We start from the raw sequence: 18,480 nt of genomic DNA on the forward strand, positions 1-18,480 counted from the left end.
GCCCCAGTCTTTTTGGTAAATTTGGTGACCATGTGGGGGAGGGTGGTTGATGAAATATACCCTTTGATAACTTTTTGTGTGAATAACATGATAACTCACACATCACAGTCTGATAACTTATGTGCCCCAGTCCTAATAACTTTGGCGACGGTGGTGAGTGGTGGGGGAGGGTTGTTGACGAAATATACCTCCAGTAACTTTTTTGTCAATATCATGGTAACTCACACATCATAGACCTGATAACTTTGGTGTGTGTGTGTGGGGGGGGGGTGAGGGGTGGTGATCAAGTATCCCCCGGTAACTTTCGTGTGAATAGCATGGTAACTCACACATCGGAGACCCGAAACTTAGTCGCTTCCGTTACTAAAATATGTCCCAGTAACTTTTTGTTGTCGAAACATATCCCAATGTGAAGTTACCACTACCCCATGCTAAAGTTATCGTGCTTCTCATTATATAGTCATTAACCTTCTCATATTATAGTTATCAGGCTTATCATAGTATAGTTATCATGTTGCTCAAGTCATAGTTATCACGCTGGTCATGCCAAAGTTACCAAGCAAAAACAATTATTATCATTGATATGACAGAAAAAAGAAAGGTTAAAATAACCTTGTTTATATTCAATAGACAACAACTAAGGGTGGCTTAGTTGGTTATTGGGCTCAAACTCTAACGAATAGACCTGGGTTCAAGTCCCCTTTCCAACACTTTTATTTTCTTTTCATATTATGTAGCCAAAAAACCAGAAAAACCACTAGCGATTTACTATTGGCGTATACGGTTTTTGAGAGAAGAAGAAAAACCACTAGCGATTTACTATTGGCGTATACGGTTTTTGAGAGAAGAAGAAAAATCGGTGGAATCGAGCGTGCTCGCGAGAGGAAGCTACGGTCGTGCGGATCTTTCGCTAACGACCAGTCGACTGATCGTTAGCACAAAATCCACAGGTTCGATTTCTGAAAACAAATTAAAGCACACAAGGAGGGGAGGGGCGCCTCGACGAAAGGCCAAAAAGGAAAATAAAAGCAATGTAAACAACCCAAGCAAAGTGGGGACTCCCGAACTTCCCATTTCAGGGTCTCTGCCTCCGCCTCCGCGTGCGCCGTCGGCTTCGCCTTTCTAGGTTTCCGCCGCCGGTTATGGAGACACCGGCGGGAGGTTCCGCCGATCGCCGGGTAACCGGGTCTGGCGCCTCCGCCGGTGCTGCGGCTTCTGGCCTCAGCCGCTACGGTCTCAATTTCTCCGCCTCCAGCCTTCTCCAGGCTCCGCTCGCCGCGCTCCTCGAGTACTCAGGCGTTGTCCCCTCCGGGCCCGTCCCGCAGACGGTGCAGCAGGCGGTACCCTCCTCTTCATCGTCGTCTGAGGCTGACGGGCTACTTTCTGCCGCCGCTGCTGGGGATGGAGAGGTCTCGATTCGGATCCAGGGTGGCCCCGGCGACCCTGACACGGCGAGCGCGACGGCTACAGGTGCCTCGCCGCAGGACTCGATTGAGGTGGCCGCCTCCTCCAACTTTGACCCGGCCTCCGTGGCGGGAAGGGGAAGCGGTGCTGATGCGGAGGCAAGCGGCGGTGGCAGTGGCGGTGCTACGGTTTTTGAGAGAAGAAGAAAAACCACTAGCGATTTACTATTGGCGTATACGATTTTTCAGAGAAGAAGAAAAATCGATGGAATCGGGCGTGCTCGCGAGAGGAAGCTACGGTCGTGCGGATCTTTCGCTAACGACCAGTCGACTGATCGTTAGCACAAAATCCACAGGTTCGATTTCTGAAAACAAATTAAAGCACACAAGGAGGGGAGGGGCGCCTCGACGAAAGGCCAAAAAGGAAAATAAAAGCAATGTAAACAACCCAAGCAAAGTGGGGATCTCCCGAACTTCCCATTTCAGGGTCTCTGCCTCCGCCTCCGCGTGCGCCGTCGGCTTCGCCTTTCTAGGTTTCCGCCGCCGGTTATGGAGACACCGGCGGGAGGTTCCGCCGATCGCCGGGTAACCGGGTCTGGCGCCTCCGCCGGTGCTGCGGCTTCTGGCCTCAGCCGCTACGGTCTCAATTTCTCCGCCTCCAGCCTTCTCCAGGCTCCGCTCGCCGCGCTCCTCGAGTACTCAGGCGTTGTCCCCTCCGGGCCCGTCCCGCAGACGGTGCAGCAGGCGGTACCCTCCTCTTCATCGTCGTCTGAGGCTGACGGGCTACTTTCTGCCGCCGCTGCTGGGGATGGAGAGGTCTCGATTCGGATCCAGGGTGGCCCCGGCGACCCTGACACGGCGAGCGCGACGGCCACAGGTGCCTCGCCGCAGGACTCGATTGAGGTGGCCGCCTCCTCCAACTTTGACCCGGCCTCCGTGGCGGGAAGGGGAACCGGTGCTGATGCGGAGGCAAGCAGCGGTGGCAGTGGCGGTGCTACGGTTTTTGAGAGAAGAAGAAAAACCACTAGCGATTTACTATTGGCGTATACGATTTTTGAGAGAAGAAGAAAAATCGGTGGAATCGAGCGTGCTCGCGAGAGGAAGCTACGATCGTGCGGATCTTTCGCTAACGATCAGTCGACTGATCGTTAGCACAAAATCCACAGGTTCGATTTCTGAAAACAAATTAAAGCACACAAGGAGGGGAGGGGCGCCTCGACGAAAGGCCAAAAAGGAAAATAAAAGCAATGTAAACAGCCCAAGCAAAGTGGGGATCTCCCGAACTTCCCATTTCAGGGTCTCTGCCTCCGCCTCCGCGTGCGCCGTCGGCTTCGCCTTTCTAGGTTTCCGCCGCCGGTTATGGAGACACCGGCGGGAGGTTCCGCCGATCGCCGGGTAACCGGGTCTGGCGCCTCCGCCGGTGCTGCGGCTTCTGGCCTCAGCCGCTACGGTCTCAATTTCTCCGCCTCCAGCCTTCTCCAGGCTCCGCTCGCCGCGCTCCTCGAGTACTCAGGCGTTGTCCCCTCCGGGCCCGTCCCGCAGACGGTGCAGCAGGCGGTACCCTCCTCTTCATCGTCGTCTGAGGCTGACGGGCTACTTTCTGCCGCCGCTGCTGGGGATGGAGAGGTCTCGATTCGGATCCAGGGTGGCCCCGGCGACCCTGACACGGCGAGCGCGACGGCTACAGGTGCCTCGCCGCAGGACTCGATTGAGGTGGCCGCCTCCTCCAACTTTGACCCGGCCTCCGTGGCGGGAAGGGGAAGCGGTGCTGATGCGGAGGCAAGCGGCGGTGGCAGTGGCGGTGCTACGGGGAATGGGGCTGGGGACCGCCCATATCAGCGTTACGACGTGCACCACGTTGCTCGGTGGATCGAGCAGATACTACCATTCTCGCTGCTGTTGCTCGTCGTCTTCATTCGGCAGCATCTCCAAGGTTTGATACTCATTTCCCTCCCGGTTTAAAAGATGTTTTCTCTACGGAAATGGCATGCTCTGTGTCTTAGTGTGGTTACGATCATGAGCTGTGTAACCTCCCAAGAATATGTTCTCAAACAAAATGGATGCCTTTTTAGGGCACAAGTCCACAAGAACATAGTTAGGCTGTATTAATGGTTGCGATAGCTTTGGTACATTCTAATGTGGACGCTAAGCAAAATACAACTTGTTTTAGGTGTACAAGTACTTATTTCTCATGATTCATGCTTGATTTAAGTTGTGATATGTTGCATTCTGTTTTGTCATAGCGTCCATTTGACTTTTTGTTGTTATGGGGGATCATTTAGTTACTTTTTTGTTAGAAATACAAGATCTTAGTATGATGTAACATGTTAAAGTTCCATTTTTCACAGCAGCTATTCAACTTTCTAATGTTGCGGGGTATTATCTTGGTTAATTTTAGGTCATCATGGTAAGAGAGATATTATGGTTTTTATTTACCGTTTAGTGACGTAGATGCAATGCTGAATGTACTCATAGCCAGGTCTTGGGAGTTAGCTTTCATTACTTACTATAGCTATTTCCCATGCGTTGCAACAGGGGCATAAATATTCTAGTGGTTCAACATCAATCATGTCCGACGTATACCTTACACTCACCGTATTATAGATTTTGATAAGATTTAATTTGATTTGAGTAAGGGTAGGGGAAGGCATGGAAAGTTTTGGTTAGTTGAGGTTTTGGTAAGTTTTGATTTGATTTGGGCATTGGTAGGGGAAGGCAAAGAAAGTTTTGATTGAGCTGAGATTTGGTAAGAATTGATTTTATTTGATTTGATTGAGTTAATGCATGACGTGGTTTTGGAAAGTACTGATTTTATTTTGGTTATTTCAAGTTACTATATTTATGTTGGTTTTTTATTTTGTGCGGCATCTGTTGAGATTAACAAAACCCAAAAGGAAACCAAAGTGGAGGAGGAGGCGCGGGGAGAAAAAAACCCAGGGGAGGAGGTGGAGGTGACGCTACCAATTGCCCTTTGATAGTAAAGATTGTTCTGGCTTGTCCCGTAAAAAAAAAAAGAAAGATTGTTCTGGCTCGCCCCTCTATTAGCTGAGAGCCATCCCTCTCTTTCCTTGTCTGGAGGAGCTTTTTTCCCCCAATCTGGTGGAGCTTGAGATTAGTTGATGAAGTATTCCAATCAGTCTTCTATGCTTCCAAATAAATGCATTTTCTTCCTGCCTTAAGTGATGACTGAAGAAATATATCATCACCTATGAATAACTAGAACTTTCTTGTATGGTGTGTTTATGTTTTCATGGTTTTGCAGTTATACTTAAGATTGGTATATTTAGCACAGTCTCTTAGGATTTAATTTTTCTGGCAGGGGAGCCTATGCCAACCTTCTTTTTTCCATACAATAAGAGATCTGCATCTGGAGGCCTAGAGCTAGCATTTTATTTATGCCAATATGTTAAAATTAAGGTCTTCCAAAATAGTCTGCCTTTATGCATTACTTCAATTAGATACAAATGTAACAAAGCTCTGTATCTGTGTATCATTAATAGCGGTGTAGCTATCATTTTCCTATATAAAGTTTCATTTGTTGGGTCCTTTTCATTTCTATAGGGCAACCTGGTGCATGTAGCTCCCGCTTGCGCAGGGTCCAGGGAAGGGTCCTTTTCATTTCTATCTTATCCATTTATATTAATCCTTTGCCCGTATCTATATCTATATCTATACCAATATAAAAAGACCCAAAGGGGCAGATCCAACTGATCTCGGCCATCAAACTAAGTCAATCCAATGACCTAGACTGCTCCAATGGCGAGCGTTTAACGTGTTTAACGTGCAATTAATATCATACCAAATATTGCACTAATCACAGAATTAACACACAAATAGCACACCTAATATCCGCGCGCAATTAATATATTGCCTAAATATTAACGTGCGTTGCACGTGCGCATTTACTAGTAATGTAAGGACAACAAATCTATTTTTTCTACTAGGAAAGTTGCAAGAATCATACTGAGTTGGATGTAAATTTCCTGCTTCAGTTGTACTCCCTTCGTTCCAAAATAGACGACCCAATTTTGTACTAACTTTAGTAGTGTTTAACGTGCAATTAATATCATACCAAATATTGCACTAATCACAGAATTAACACACAAATAATAGCACACCTAATATCCGCGTGCAATTAATATATTGCCTAAATATTAACGTGCGTTGCACGTGCGCATTTACTAGTAACGTAAGGACAACAAATCTATTTTTTCTACTAGGAAAGTTGTAAGAATCATACTAAGTTGGATGTAAATTTCCTGCTTCAGTTGTACTCCTTCCGTTCCAAAATAGATGACCCAACTTTGTACTAACTTTGTACTAAAGTTAGTACAAAGTTGGGTCATCTATTTTGGAACAGAGGGAGTATATTCCTGTTGCCTTTTTGGCAATGGTGCAATTTGCATCCACAATAACGCAAGGATTGATCTGCAGGTTTCTTTATCACAATTTGGATTGCTGCTGTAATGTTCAAGTCAAATGATATATTGAAGAAGCAAACTGCTTTGAAGGTATGATATTATATGATAGTATATATACCAAATTTAGCATATCATAAGAAACTCAGTTCTAGTATGAAATATGTGGAAGTCTACTAAGACAGTCCTTCCTTTCTGTCATCCTCATGAATTTGAATGGACCATGATGACTGTCTGAAATAAAGCGAGGTTCCACTGATGGTCTTTGTTACTAGCTTCATGAACATAAACACATTTTCAAATAATGAATTTCCTGAGGCCATCATTCATAAACTCTTGTAGTTAAAAAAAGTCTAGGCGTTAATTGTGCGTTTTGCAACTGCTTTGTGCTTTTCTGATCAAAGCACACGCTTACACGCAGATTAAGCGCTAGGCGTTTTGCTATTGCCTAGAGCCTTTGGTGCACTTAAACGCCCGCCTAGGTGTGCCTTTTTTTTAACTATGTAGACTCTCGAGAGCTTTTAGTCATAATGGCCTCCCTTTTATCCTCTGTTTAGTGTGGAAATTTTTAGAAGAAATGAAGATTTTAATGCAGTTGATGTTAATTTATATTTTTGCCATTACATTAGGTCATCAAATAGCATGTGGCTCGGATTGTGCTATACATTTTGTGGTCAAACATGTTGGAAACCCATTAGCTAGATCATGAAAACATTTGCCAGTGTCAGCATCTTGATATACCTAACTCTTATTTTAACTCTTTTACAGGGCGAGAGAAAAGTTGCTATGCTTGTTGGAATCACCATAATCTTCATGGTCCATGTGTTTGGCGTCTATTGGTGGTACAGGAACGATTATCTTCTTAGACCTCTGTTCATGGTTCCTCCAAAAGATATACCACCATTCTGGCATGCAATTTTTATCATCATGGTCAACGGTATTGCTACTGCCTGAAACACTTGTAAAATTTGTTCTCACATATTCACAATGATATCTAGTGTACAATAGCTGAATCTTGTCCGAGCTGCATAGAATTGTCTTCCTTGAGTTGTTGGCTCTTCTGTCCTGTCTGAATCATTTTTATATTTCTTATTTATTCTAGGTGCCTAGACTGTAAGGTGATACCTGGGGAGAGTGTTGTACCCCAGCATAAGCTGGTGGTTGCTGACTTCCGCTTTCGGATTCGTGTCCAGCGGGATAAGCGTGCCAAGGTCGCTAGAACGAAGTGGTGGAAGCTCAAGGGGGAGGTAGCTCAGGTGTTCAAGGAGAGGGTATTTAAGGAGGGCCCTTGGGAGGAAGGAGGGGATGCGGACAATGTGTGGATGAAGATGGCGACTTGCATTCGTAAGGTGGCCTCGGAGGAGTTTGGAGTGTCCAGGGGAAGGAGAAGCGAAGATAAGGATACCTGGTGGTGGAATGATGATGTCCAGAAGGCGCTTAAAGAGAAGAAAGATTGCTTCAGACGCCTATACCTGGATAGGAGTGCAGACAACATAGAGAAGTACAAGATGGCGAAGAAGGCCGCAAAGCGAGCTGTTGGTGAAGCAAGGGGTCGGGCATATGAGGACCTCTACCAACGGTTAGGCACGAAGGAAGGTGAAAGGGACATCTATAAGATGGCTAAGATCCGGGAGAGGAAGACGAGGGATATTGGCCAAGTCAAATGCATCAAGGACGGAGCAGGCCAACTCTTGGTGAAGGACGAAGAGATTAAGCATAGATGGCGGGAGTACTTCGACAAGCTGTTCAATGGGGAGAATGAGAGTTCTACCATTGAACTGAATGACTCCTTTGATGAGAGCAGCATGCGTTTTGTGCGGCGCATCCAGGAGTCTGAGGTGGAGGAGGCTTTAAAAAGGATGAAAGGAGGCAAGGCGATGGGCCCTGATTGTATCCCCATTGAGGTGTGGAAAGGTCTCGGGGACATAGCGATAGTATGGCTAACCAAGCTTTTCAACCTCATTTTTCGGGCAAACAAGATGCCAGAAGAATGGAGACGGAGTATATTAGTACCAATCTTCAAGAACAAGGGGGATGTTCAGAGTTGTACTAATTACCGTGGAATTAAGCTGATATGGGAGAGAGTCATTGAGCACCGCTTAAGAAGAATGACAAGCTTGACCAAAAATCAGTTTGGTTTCATGCCTGGGAGGTCGACCATGGAAGCCATTTTCTTGGTACGACAACTTATGGAGAGATATAGGGAGCATAAGAAGGACTTGCATATGGTGTTCATTGACTTGGAGAAGGCCTATGATAAGATACCGCGGAATGTCATGTGGTGGGCCTTGGAGAAACACAAAGTCCCAGCAAAGTACATTACCCTCATCAAGGACATGTACAATAATGTTGTGACAAGTGTTCGAACAAGTGATGTCGACACCGATGACTTCCCGATTAAGATAGGACTGCACCAGGGGTCAGCTTTGAGCCCTTATCTTTTTGCATTGGTGATGGATGAGGTCACAAGGGGTATACAAGGAGATATCCCATGGTGTATGCTCTTTGCGGATGATGTGGTGCTAGTTGACGATAGTCGGACGGGGGTAAATAGGAAGTTAGAGTTATGGAGACAAACCTTGGAATCGAAAGGGTTTAGGCTTAGTAGAACTAAAACCGAGTACATGATGTGCGGTTTCAGTACTACTAGCTGTGAGGAGGAGGAGGTTAGCCTTGATGGCCAGGTGGTACCTTGGAAGGACACCTTTCGGTATTTGGGGTCAATGTTGCAGGAGGATGGGGGTATTGATGAAGATGTGAACCATCGAATCAAAGCCGGATGGATGAAGTGGCGCCAAGCTTCTGGCATTCTCTGTGACAAGAGAGTGCCACAAAAGCTAAAAGGCAAGTTCTATAGGACGGCGGTTCGACCCGCAATGTTGTATGGCGCGGAGTGTTGGCCGACTAAAAGGCGACATGTTCAACAGTTAGGTGTGGCGGAGATGCGTATGTTGAGATGGATGTGTGGCCACACGAGGAAGGATCGAGTCCGGAATGATGATATACGAGATAGAGTTGGGGTAGCACCAATTGAGGAGAAGCTTGTCCAACATCGTTTGAGATGGTTTGGGCATATTCAGCGCAGGCCTCCAGAAGCTCCAGTGCATAGCGGACGGCTAAAGCGTGCGGAGAATGTCAAGAAAGGGCGGGGTCGACCGAATTTGACATGGGAGGAGTCCGTTAAGAGAGACCTGAAGGATTGGAGTATCGACAAAGAGCTAGCTATGGACAGGGGTGCGTGGAAGCTTGCTATCCATGTGCCAGAGCCATGAGTTGGTTGCGAGATCTTATGGGTTTCACCTCTAGCCTACCCCAACTTGTTTGGGACTAAAGGCTTTGTTGTTGTTGTTGTTATTATTTATTCTAGGTAATTTCATTTTGGAACTGCGAATTGACTTATTCAGCTTGTTACTTTGACTCGCTAGACTGACGAACAGGAACAATAGCATTTTGAGAGGATGACTCCGCTCCGCTCTCCTCCCTTCCCCCGCTCCTAGCCTAAGCTCCTCCACCAGCCTCGCCGCCGTCGAACCCTCTCCGGTAGCCCTCCTCTCCTGCTGTCGCCCTCCCCACCCGTGCCCGCCCCCGCGGCCATGCCTTCCGCCGGCACCTACTTCGGGGACTCCAGCCCCGACGGATGCATCTCTAGCCCCGACGGCCGCATCCGCTGACACGGTTATGCGGGTGAGTCCTCCGGCTCGCGGTCCTTCCGCGACATCGTGAGAACCACGCCGACCCCGCGTAGCCCCACGCTGTCCGCGCCAAGCCCTGCCCCCGCACTCGCGGCCCTGGTGCCCCACCGCTCGACCGCGCCGGCCGCTTGCGTCCCCGCCTCTGCTCGCCTGGGCCCTCGCTCGGAGGTCCACCACGTCAATGGAGGACTCGTGCTGGACGTCGAAGGCTTTCAGCAGCCGCGGCACAGGAACCGCCGCTAGCACGAGCGGCGCCCGGCCGCCCCAACCCCCCACTCCGCCGTCGCAGTCCCTTCCCCGAAGAAGTCGCTGGGCCCTGCTTCCGATGTCTTGATACGCGGCACCGGGTGCGGGACTGCACCAACCCCGTGCGTTGCCGCCGCTGCCTCATCTCCGGCCACGAGTCCAGCGGCCGCGAAACGCTCCTGCCCGGTGACCGCCGCGGCGCTGCCTCAGACCGGCCCCGCCGCCGCCCTTCAGCGCCCGCGTGTGACTCCGCCGCGATACGCCCCGCCTCCGGCCCCACCCCCGCCGCCCCCGTCGTGCCGGCGCGGGTCACCATCCCCCGTTCCATCGAGATGGAGGCGGAAGAGGTGCTGACCCACGACATGGGGGCCACCATCACTGGCACCAGGCCTTCCATCTCCCCGGCCAAGGTGGAGACAACCCTGCACACCATGTTTGACCTGCAGCCTAGTGACTTCACCATGCACCTACATGCCCTGGAAGATTTCCTCATCTTCTCCTCATGGCAGATTATGGACAGTATGGCCGGCGACCATCTCATCAATGCCGACAACTTCACCTTGCTCCTCCGCCCATGGTGCAAGCTCGCCCACCCCACCGCTGGAAGCTTTGTGTATTCTGTGCAGCTCGAGCTCCGCGGCATCCCAACGCAGGCATGGCATTTGTCCATCGTTGAGCACATTCTGGGGGCTGGCTGCCGGATTGAGCGGCTACATCCGGATACGCGCTCCTGCGCTGACCTCGCCACGTCCCGGCTCGCTGGGCGTGTGCGAGACCCGGCCACCATTCGCCAGGCGGCCATCTTGGAGATTGTGGAGCAAGTCCCCGCACCCCGCCCCGGTCTGCCCCTTGTTGTCCGCACCCTTGAGTACCGCTCTCCGTCCGGCTCACCAGGTCTGAACCCCTCCCCGCTGATGGAGCCGCCACTGTGGCGGCAACACTAACGGCAACGGCAAAAGATTCCGCGGTCCATGGCCCCGGGCGCGGTCATCAACGATGGCGTGGCTGGAAGCGCTGCCGCACGGCCACCGCACCCGGCGGACGCGCGGACGGCATGGCGGTCGACTCGGCGGGCTGGACACGCTCCAACAGTTGGCAGCGCGACGACGGTGTGGCGGTTGACTGCGGCTGGCCTGCATCCCGCGCTGCCATGACTGCGCTTGCGCCACAACCCGTACAGGGGTCTGCGAGATGCATGGATGCATGGCCCACTCAGGAGGGGGGCCGCCTCCCTCGTCGCAGAGCCAAAAGAGGAAAGTGAGGGGGAAGAAAAAGCGTGCAAGGACTCACGCCGTGCTTGCAAAAGCTGCAGCCGTGGCAGATCCGAGGCCGACCGTGACGCCCACTCAGCGCTGGTGCCTGCCAACTTGCTAGCTAGCCCCAGCCCATTGGTGCCAAACCACAACCTTCTTGTTGTCGGGCCCGCTCAGAGCTAGTCTCACGTGTCGCCGTGCGCGTAGGGGGGCAACCCAACTAGGGCAGGGCCACCAACGACCAGTCTACACGCGCTTGGGGATCAGGACGACCTGTCCTCCACCAGTGAGGTCCTAGATTCGCTTCCAGAGGAGCGCCCAACCGCCGCAGATGCTGATCCGCTGTCGGGACAAAGCAGTGCTTTGCCCTCGTCAGCCCTTGCTGCTGTTGCGGACCAGGCTGACCTGCGATCCAGCCCCACTTGTGCGCCGTGGGAAAGCGCGCTGGAAATTCAAAATGCCGCCCACTCGACCTCTGCGGCCGCCAACGATGCCCTCGAAACGGGCCGCCTTTCCCCCTTGGCCTAGGAACCTAGGCGCCTTCTGCAGAGGCTCCAGCCCACAGGCTGCTATGTTGACGGGCCCGCCTCCACAGGCCCATCGTTGCCTGCTCCAACCCCAACATCCCACACACCGCACCTGGGCAACGCTGCACGTTTCGCCTTGCCGCCAGTCACCTTGCGTTGATCCCGCCAGCGCGTCAACCCCGCCAGCTCCTGGGCCTTGGGAGACTTCCCCGCTGCCGCCACAAAGCAAACCTGCTCTGCCCTCCCCTATCCAGGACATAGACAACGCCTGCAGCCCCTGAACTTCTGTCCGCAACATGGATGCTCCGCCACCACCGAGAAAGCAAAGACCGGTGCCCCACCTACCGCCGAGCGCTATGCACAAGTCCAGCTTCTGTGCACCTTGGGCATTATCGACATCGACCAGGTGATCTTCGCCGAAGCCATGAAGGCCTATGATGGGGTTTTTGCCGCGCTCCTCCCGCATGCCGTCGGTGGCCATCGCCGCGCCATCGGCCGCGATCTGCCATCTGATCCATCCACGGCGCCGATCACCACGGTGATCACTGGCAGCCTGATCGTGACATAGCCGCTCTGCTGCGTGCCCAACCGCTGACCTTTATCCAATGGATCACAGCCTCCGAATCATTAACTGGAACGTCCGCGGCCTAAACACCCGCTCCAGGCGTACTGCCATCCGCTCACTTGTTGTAGCCTCCAGCGCTACGATCGCTTGCTTCCAGGGAATAAAGATGGAGTTTATCTACTCGTCAACGATCCTCGAGATGTTGGGGTCAGAGTTTGACGACTACGTCTACCTCCCTGCGAGCGGCACCCATGGCGGGATCTTGTTGGCTTGGAAGAGCCGGGATGTGTCGATCACGGACACGATGTTCACCACCAACACTCTCTCCGCCCGGTTGGCGACTCCCGATGGCTCCAGCGCGCCCTGTTGGCTCACCATTTTCTACGGGCCCCAAGATGACCATGGCAAGATTGCGTTCCTTCAGGAAATCCGCGACATGCGTGCCGCCTGCTCCGGACCATGGCTCGTCTACGGCGACTTCAACCTAATCTACCGCGATGAGGATAAGAACAACGACAACCTCAACAGACGCATGATGGGGATTTCGGCGTGTGCTCAACAACCTCGCGCTCAAGGAGGTCTACCTCAAAGGCCGACGCTATACTTGGTCGAACGAGCAGAACCCGCCTACCTTGGTCCATCTCGATCGGGTGATGTGCTCCGCGGACTGGGAGGAGCTACACGACGAATGCCACCTACGCTGTTTGGCCACGGTTGTCTCGGACCACTCCCTCATGCTTGACTGCTCGCCAATGCCTTCGGTGCATCGACGCTTCCACTTCGAGGAGTATTGGACGTGTCTCGCCGGTTTCCAAGAGGTTGTGGCAAGCCCATGGAACTCGCTGGAGGATGCTGACCCTTTCCGGTGCTTCATGCGACGCATGCATGCCATCGCGCGCAAGCTCACCAGCCGGAGCGCGCGCTCGGTTGGCAACGTGCGCGACCAACTTGCGATCTCCCGTGAGCTGCTCCGCTTTGACGCCGCGCAGGAGCATAGGATGCTATCGCCGCATGAAGACTGGCTACGTCACCAGATAAACCTCTCCTACTTGGGCCTTGCCTCCCTCGAGCGTACGATCGCCCGTCAGCGCGCGCGCATCGCGTCTCTTAAAGACGGCGACGTGAACACATCGTTCTACCATCGTCAGTGTACCTACTGCAAGCAGAAGAACTGGATCCATTCCCTCACGGTTGATGGCGCCGTGCTCACCGGCCCTTGCGACATGGCAGCGGCGACCTTTGAGCACTTTGACACCTTGATTGGGGCTGACGTGCCCCGGGATTGCACCATCGACTTGTCACGGCTCATTGAGCCCTCATGCTTGGATGACCTTGACGCGCCCTTCAGCGAGGATGAGATCTGGCAAGCTATCAAGCGCTTGCCGTCGCGCAAGGCACCCAGCCCCGACGGATTCACCATGGAATTCCTCCGTTCCAGCTAGCCCATCATCAAGCAGGACCTCCTGAACGTCTTTGAGCAAGTATACGCGCTCCGCGGACGAGGCTTTAGCTGCCTTAACCAGGCGCTAATCACGCTTCTCCCTAAGCGCGCTGATGCTAGCAGCCTTGGCGACTACAGGCCCATAAGTCTCATCCATCTTGTCGTCAAGATCCTCGCCAAACTGCTGTCACTCTGCCTCGCGCCCAAGCTCAATGGCCTTTTCAGCAACGTCCAAAATGCCTTCATCCTCGGATGTAGCCTCCATGACAATTTCATCCTGGTGCATCAGTCCGTGCGACTCCTACACCAACTTGGCGCCCCACGCGTGCTACTCAAGCTCGACTTGGCGCGCGCCTTCGACTCCATCTCGTGGCCGTTCCTGTTCGACGTACTGCGGTGCCACGGCTTCGGCAACCGCTTCCTTGACTGGATCGCCCTTCTCTTGTCGTCGGCCAGCACCAAGATTCTCCTAAACGGTGCCCCAGGACCTGCGATCTGGCACAGATGTGGGATGCGTCAAGGCGACCCCGTGTCCCCAAAGCTCTTCGTCTTGGCTGTATTGGGCAGGCTCTTCCACTGCGCCATCGGGCTTCGCGTCATGCAACAGCTCCACCCTTGTCGCGCCATACCAGCCATCTCCCTATAAGCAGATGATGTAATCCCCCTCTGCCACCCCTCGCCTGGCGACATCACGGCGGTGAAGGAAATCTTGCACCTTTTTGGGCGCGCATCTGGACTCCAGGTGAACTTCCGGAAGAGTGCCGCGGCTCTGATCCGATGCGACATCGAAGATGATGCCCATGTCGTCGAGCACCTTGGGTGCCCCATCGTTGATTTCCTGATCACCTATTTGGGCATCCCATTCACACTGCGTTGCCCTACCACCGCCCAGCTCCAGCCTGTCGTCGACATAGTGGCCGGGAAGCTGCCCTCCTGGAAGGCTTGGCTCATGAACAAGGCTGGCCGCCTGGCCTTCGTCAAAGCCGTCTCGAGGCGATCCCCATCCACCAGCTCCTTGTGCTCGCGCCGCCAAAAAAGACCCTCAAACTACTAGAAAAAAATCGAGAGAGGATTCCTCTGGGCAGGCCGTGTTGAGGCCAATGGGGCAACTGCCATGTTAACTGGCGGCGCGTCTGTCGGCCAATCCCGCTTGGCGGCCTTGGCGTGCACGACCTCGAGCGTACCAGACTTGCCCTGCGCCGCGCTGGCTATGGCTCAGCCGCGTCGGCGACGGGAGGGCCTGGAACGGCCTTGACCTGCAGTTCTCGCCCGAGGAATGTGCGTTCTTCTTCGTGTCCACAACAACGACGATAGGGAACGGCCTGCGCGCCCTCTTTTGGGAAGACTGGTGGATTAACGGCCGCGCCGCCAGTGAGATCGCGCCTCTCCTCTACGCTTGCATCCCCAAACGACGCCGCAAGTCCAGAACAGTCGCCGACGGCCTACATGAAAACCAATGGGCTACCGACATCCATGGCTCGATTGGCATCCCGGAGATTGACGAATACCTCTGCCTTTGGCACTTGATTGCCCAAACCAACCTTAGCAATGCGCCGGACGGCCTACGCTAGAAGTGGACTGCGAATGGAGTGTACTCTGCCAAGTCCGCATACCTCGCCACCTTCCACGGCTCCACCCATTGCTAGGCTTGGAGGCTAACTTGGAAGTGTTGGGTGTCGCCACGGGTGCGTTTCTTCCACTGGCTTGCATACCTTGACCGCTGCTGCACTACTGACCGCCTCGCGCGCCGCAACCTGCCACACCCACCATGTTGTCCGCTTTTTTGCGAGCAGGTCCTGGAGACGCTACATCACCTTCTCCTGGGATGCCCCTTCGCTAGACAGGTGTGGCACGCGATCCTCTCATGGCTGCGCCTCCCTTGTCCGCCCGTCGCCCGACAACGACGCCACACTCCACGATTGGTGGCAATCGGCAAGACAGAACACGCCCAAGCCTATGTGTCTTGCTTCCACTGCCCTGCTCGTGCCATGGATGATTTGGAAGCATCGCAATGGCTGCTCTTTGAGGGGGCTCGCCCTTTGCTCACCTCACTGATCGCTTCGATCAAAGGCCGAGGCTGCACTTTGGGCCAGAGCTGGGGCCATAGGCCTCCGCGTCATCCTACCACAAACCTGGGATGTTCACTAATGTTCCTGTACTTGCCTTGTAACTGGCCTCCTAGGAGGATTTGCGTTTTGCGTTTTCTCAAAAAAAAAACTTTGACTGGCTACTAATATAGTATAAACTAGATGATGCCCTGCGCGTTGCTGCGGGAACCTTGCTAAAAGGTAAATAAATAATTGCTACGAAAACATCCAAGGCCCTGTTTGTTTGGGCTTTTGCTTTCGCAGCTTTTTCACTTTGCCCCAAAAGCCATAGAAGCTCTTAAATAGGTGCTTTTGGAGCTTTTCTGGCTTTTGGAGCTCCGTATTGTTATATTGATTCATCAAAAGCCAAAAAAGCTCCAAAAGCACCTATTTAGGAGCTTTTATGGCTTTTTGGCCAAAGTGGAAAAGCTGCAAAAGTAGAAGCAAAAGCCCAAACAAACAGGGTCTAAAACTAATGGAAAGCAAATGTAAGCTTAAAGACAATTAAAAATACAAACCTATAAAAGGAGGAAAAAATGAATTGGAGTTAAAAGAATGTCATTTCTAACAAACTGTGAAAGGTGAGTGAACTCTAATGCAACAAAATAACTTACGACTAACATGCACAAATTGATGTTGTGGTATCATTGCATACATAGAGTAATGCAAAAAAAAGTAATTTGTGGCTTGCATGCATTAGTTGTTTATGTGGCATGGTTACATAGCTAGGAAAAATAGGTAGTGGGTTGCAGCTATTTAAAAATAGAAGATTAATTATGATGTGAGGCAAATGATTTGGCAGCCATGCATAATTGGCTGATGTGAAAGGCTTACATGCATGGAAAAGAAATAGTTAGTGGGATAGTAGACTAATGACATGGCGAACATGTGTTGTTCGTTGATTTGGAAGCCTTGCATGCTTAGGAAAAATAGTTAGTGGGTTGCAACTATTTAAGAATAGAAGATGTATAATTGGAGTTAGCATTGTTGTTTTGTCCCGTTAGCTTGTTAGAACTTTACGTGGTACAACAGAAATAATGCTCTTGTTGTGCCTTCATTCCTTTGAGTTTGTCAACTTCTCTCGATTGATATTCACCTTCACAGCAATTGTAAAAAGTTTCAGTAAAATACACAAAAGAAAAATAAGTATGCTGGAAAACTTATTTCAGTATTTATCTGCACCAGAAATCTGGGAATGCTAGAAATACGGCATTAACTTGATTGTGTCCAACAATTTCATTGTGGAGTTTGAGAAGACTACACTTATTGGCAACTCATATATTTCCTTCAGCCAAAAGGAACTCTTCATAGCTATTAGCATAGTTGGTTCTTCCGCATCCACATTCATAAACAAGAATTACCTGCAGATACAATGGTACGCCAGGCAGCGATGACCGTCAAGTGCATGCTACTTATGTACTACAAGAACAGCAGAGGCCGTAACTACCGTAGGCAGGTGATAAATCTCTTGTGTGTCTGTGTACTTAAACTTCTTATTTAGTCATGCTCTTTTAGTCATCATATTTATAACATCCTGTGTGTAGTTTTCTGCAAAAATAAAATAAAACAAATCCTGTGTGTAGTGTTACTGGTAGGAGCTAGGGTTCTTCCGGGTCTAGGGCGTAGCTGTAGGGGAAGGAGCGAGGAAGGCGAGGGCTGGTGCGCGGCGGCCGGCGGCAGGGCGCCGTCCTTGCGGCTGGTGCGGCGGCGGCGGAAGCAGGAGGCGGCTAGGGCTTAGGATTTTCGGCTCCTCTGGGAGCCGGGCAATAGAATTGTCTTATTGCTTAATTCTCAAAAGAGTCTTACAACTTGTTTATATAACCACAATGTGAAATAAAACTAAGATAACTTGTGGGCTAAGCCCCTAACTAAGCCTGCCCGGTGGGCCTCCTACGGGCATAAGTCTGCCCGGTCATAACGGTGATGTGGAGATCGGGATGATGCCCAAGGCGAGCATGAGCGCGCACTGCCGCTCCAGCTCGTCCTTCTGTAGCTGAGGATACCGGTAGGGTCGGACTGCCGTCAGTGCCAAGCCCGACAGCAGGTGAATGCGGTGGCCGTAGACCCGAGCCGGCGGAAGGCCTCGCGGCTCGTCGAAGAGGTCGCGGTGCTGCTGCAGAAGGTGGTCCAACAAAGGATGCTCGGCCTCAGAGGTGGCCGCGGCCACCTGGAGCTGGGGCGTCGCTGGTGAGGCGCCGCCAATGCCCTCCGACCGGACGCGGCGGTCGAGACGCTAGAAGGTCATCGTCAAAGCGTCGAAGTCCCAGAGGATGGGTCCGAGAGTCCGCAAAAAGTCGACGCCAAGGATGAAGTCGAAGCAGCTCAAGTCGATGCCGGCGCATGTGATGGTGAAGTGCTCGTCGCAGATAGTGATGGGCACGTCCCGTGCAAGCCCATGGCACCGTAGGCGGTCGCCGTTAGCCATGGTGACCCGAAGTTGCTCCCCGCCTGTCGGCTAAAGTGCTAAGCGCCGCATCGTAGCCTCAGGCAGGAAGTTGTGGGTGGAGCCCGTATCCAGGAGGGCCACCAGGCGCTCGCCGTGAATCGTCACCGGTAAGAGCATAGTCCGCTCGTCGCTGATGCCGGCCAGCGCATGGAGCGAGACAACGAGTGCCGTCGCCGGAGCGGGCGCAGGCGCGGGCTCTGCCGCGGCGGGGTCGCCGAACCCGTCGACGGGTGTGTCCTCCTTGACATAGTCGGCCGTCTCCAAGTAGAAGAGGCGCGGGCAGACATGGCCCGACGCGTAGGGCGTATGCAGTTAAAGCAGAGTCCCAGACGGCGGCGCTCGAGCTGCTCCGCCTGAGAGAGCCGACGAAAAGGCCGCGTCGCGGCTGTTGGTGGAGCGACC

The 18,480-nt window shown here is 52.3% G+C and overlaps 3 protein-coding genes across 4 annotated transcripts in view; all 3 read left to right on the top strand.

Moving 5' to 3' along the window:
• The first annotated feature begins 1,827 nt into the window (after positions 1 to 1,827).
• Positions 1,828 to 2,555, top strand: LOC119343745. Its single transcript, XM_037614540.1, has one exon. It carries the CDS (start codon positions 1,953 to 1,955, stop codon positions 2,553 to 2,555), a length of 603 nt encoding a protein of 200 aa, XP_037470437.1. The 5' UTR covers positions 1,828 to 1,952.
• Positions 2,556 to 2,661: 106 nt separating this feature from the next.
• LOC119343746 (RING finger and transmembrane domain-containing protein 2-like) overlaps positions 2,662 to 18,480 on the top strand; it is a 21,275-nt gene continuing 5,456 nt past the window's right edge. Inside the window, exons 1-4 of one of the 2 annotated variants that reach the window (XM_037614541.1) lie at positions 2,662 to 3,336; positions 5,838 to 5,914; positions 6,590 to 6,758; positions 17,000 to 17,088. In XM_037614541.1, the coding sequence (XP_037470438.1) occupies positions 2,763 to 3,336; positions 5,838 to 5,914; positions 6,590 to 6,758; positions 17,000 to 17,088 (909 nt within the window). In that variant the 5' untranslated portion in view covers positions 2,662 to 2,762. Of the gene's footprint in view, positions 3,337 to 4,335; positions 4,355 to 5,837; positions 5,915 to 6,589; positions 6,759 to 16,999; positions 17,089 to 18,480 lie in introns of those variants that run through there. The other variant, XM_037614542.1, reaches the window with a different exon arrangement.
• LOC119343747 lies at positions 6,767 to 11,630 on the top strand. Its single transcript, XM_037614543.1, has 2 exons — positions 6,767 to 6,923; positions 9,189 to 11,630. The coding sequence occupies exon 2, from the start codon at positions 10,092 to 10,094 to the stop codon at positions 10,701 to 10,703; it is 612 nt and encodes a 203-aa protein (XP_037470440.1). The 5' UTR covers positions 6,767 to 6,923; positions 9,189 to 10,091; the 3' UTR covers positions 10,704 to 11,630.

Source organism: Triticum dicoccoides, unplaced genomic scaffold, assembly GCF_002162155.2.
Source record: "Triticum dicoccoides isolate Atlit2015 ecotype Zavitan unplaced genomic scaffold, WEW_v2.0 scaffold13917, whole genome shotgun sequence".
Lineage (NCBI taxonomy): Eukaryota > Viridiplantae > Streptophyta > Magnoliopsida > Poales > Poaceae > Triticum > Triticum dicoccoides.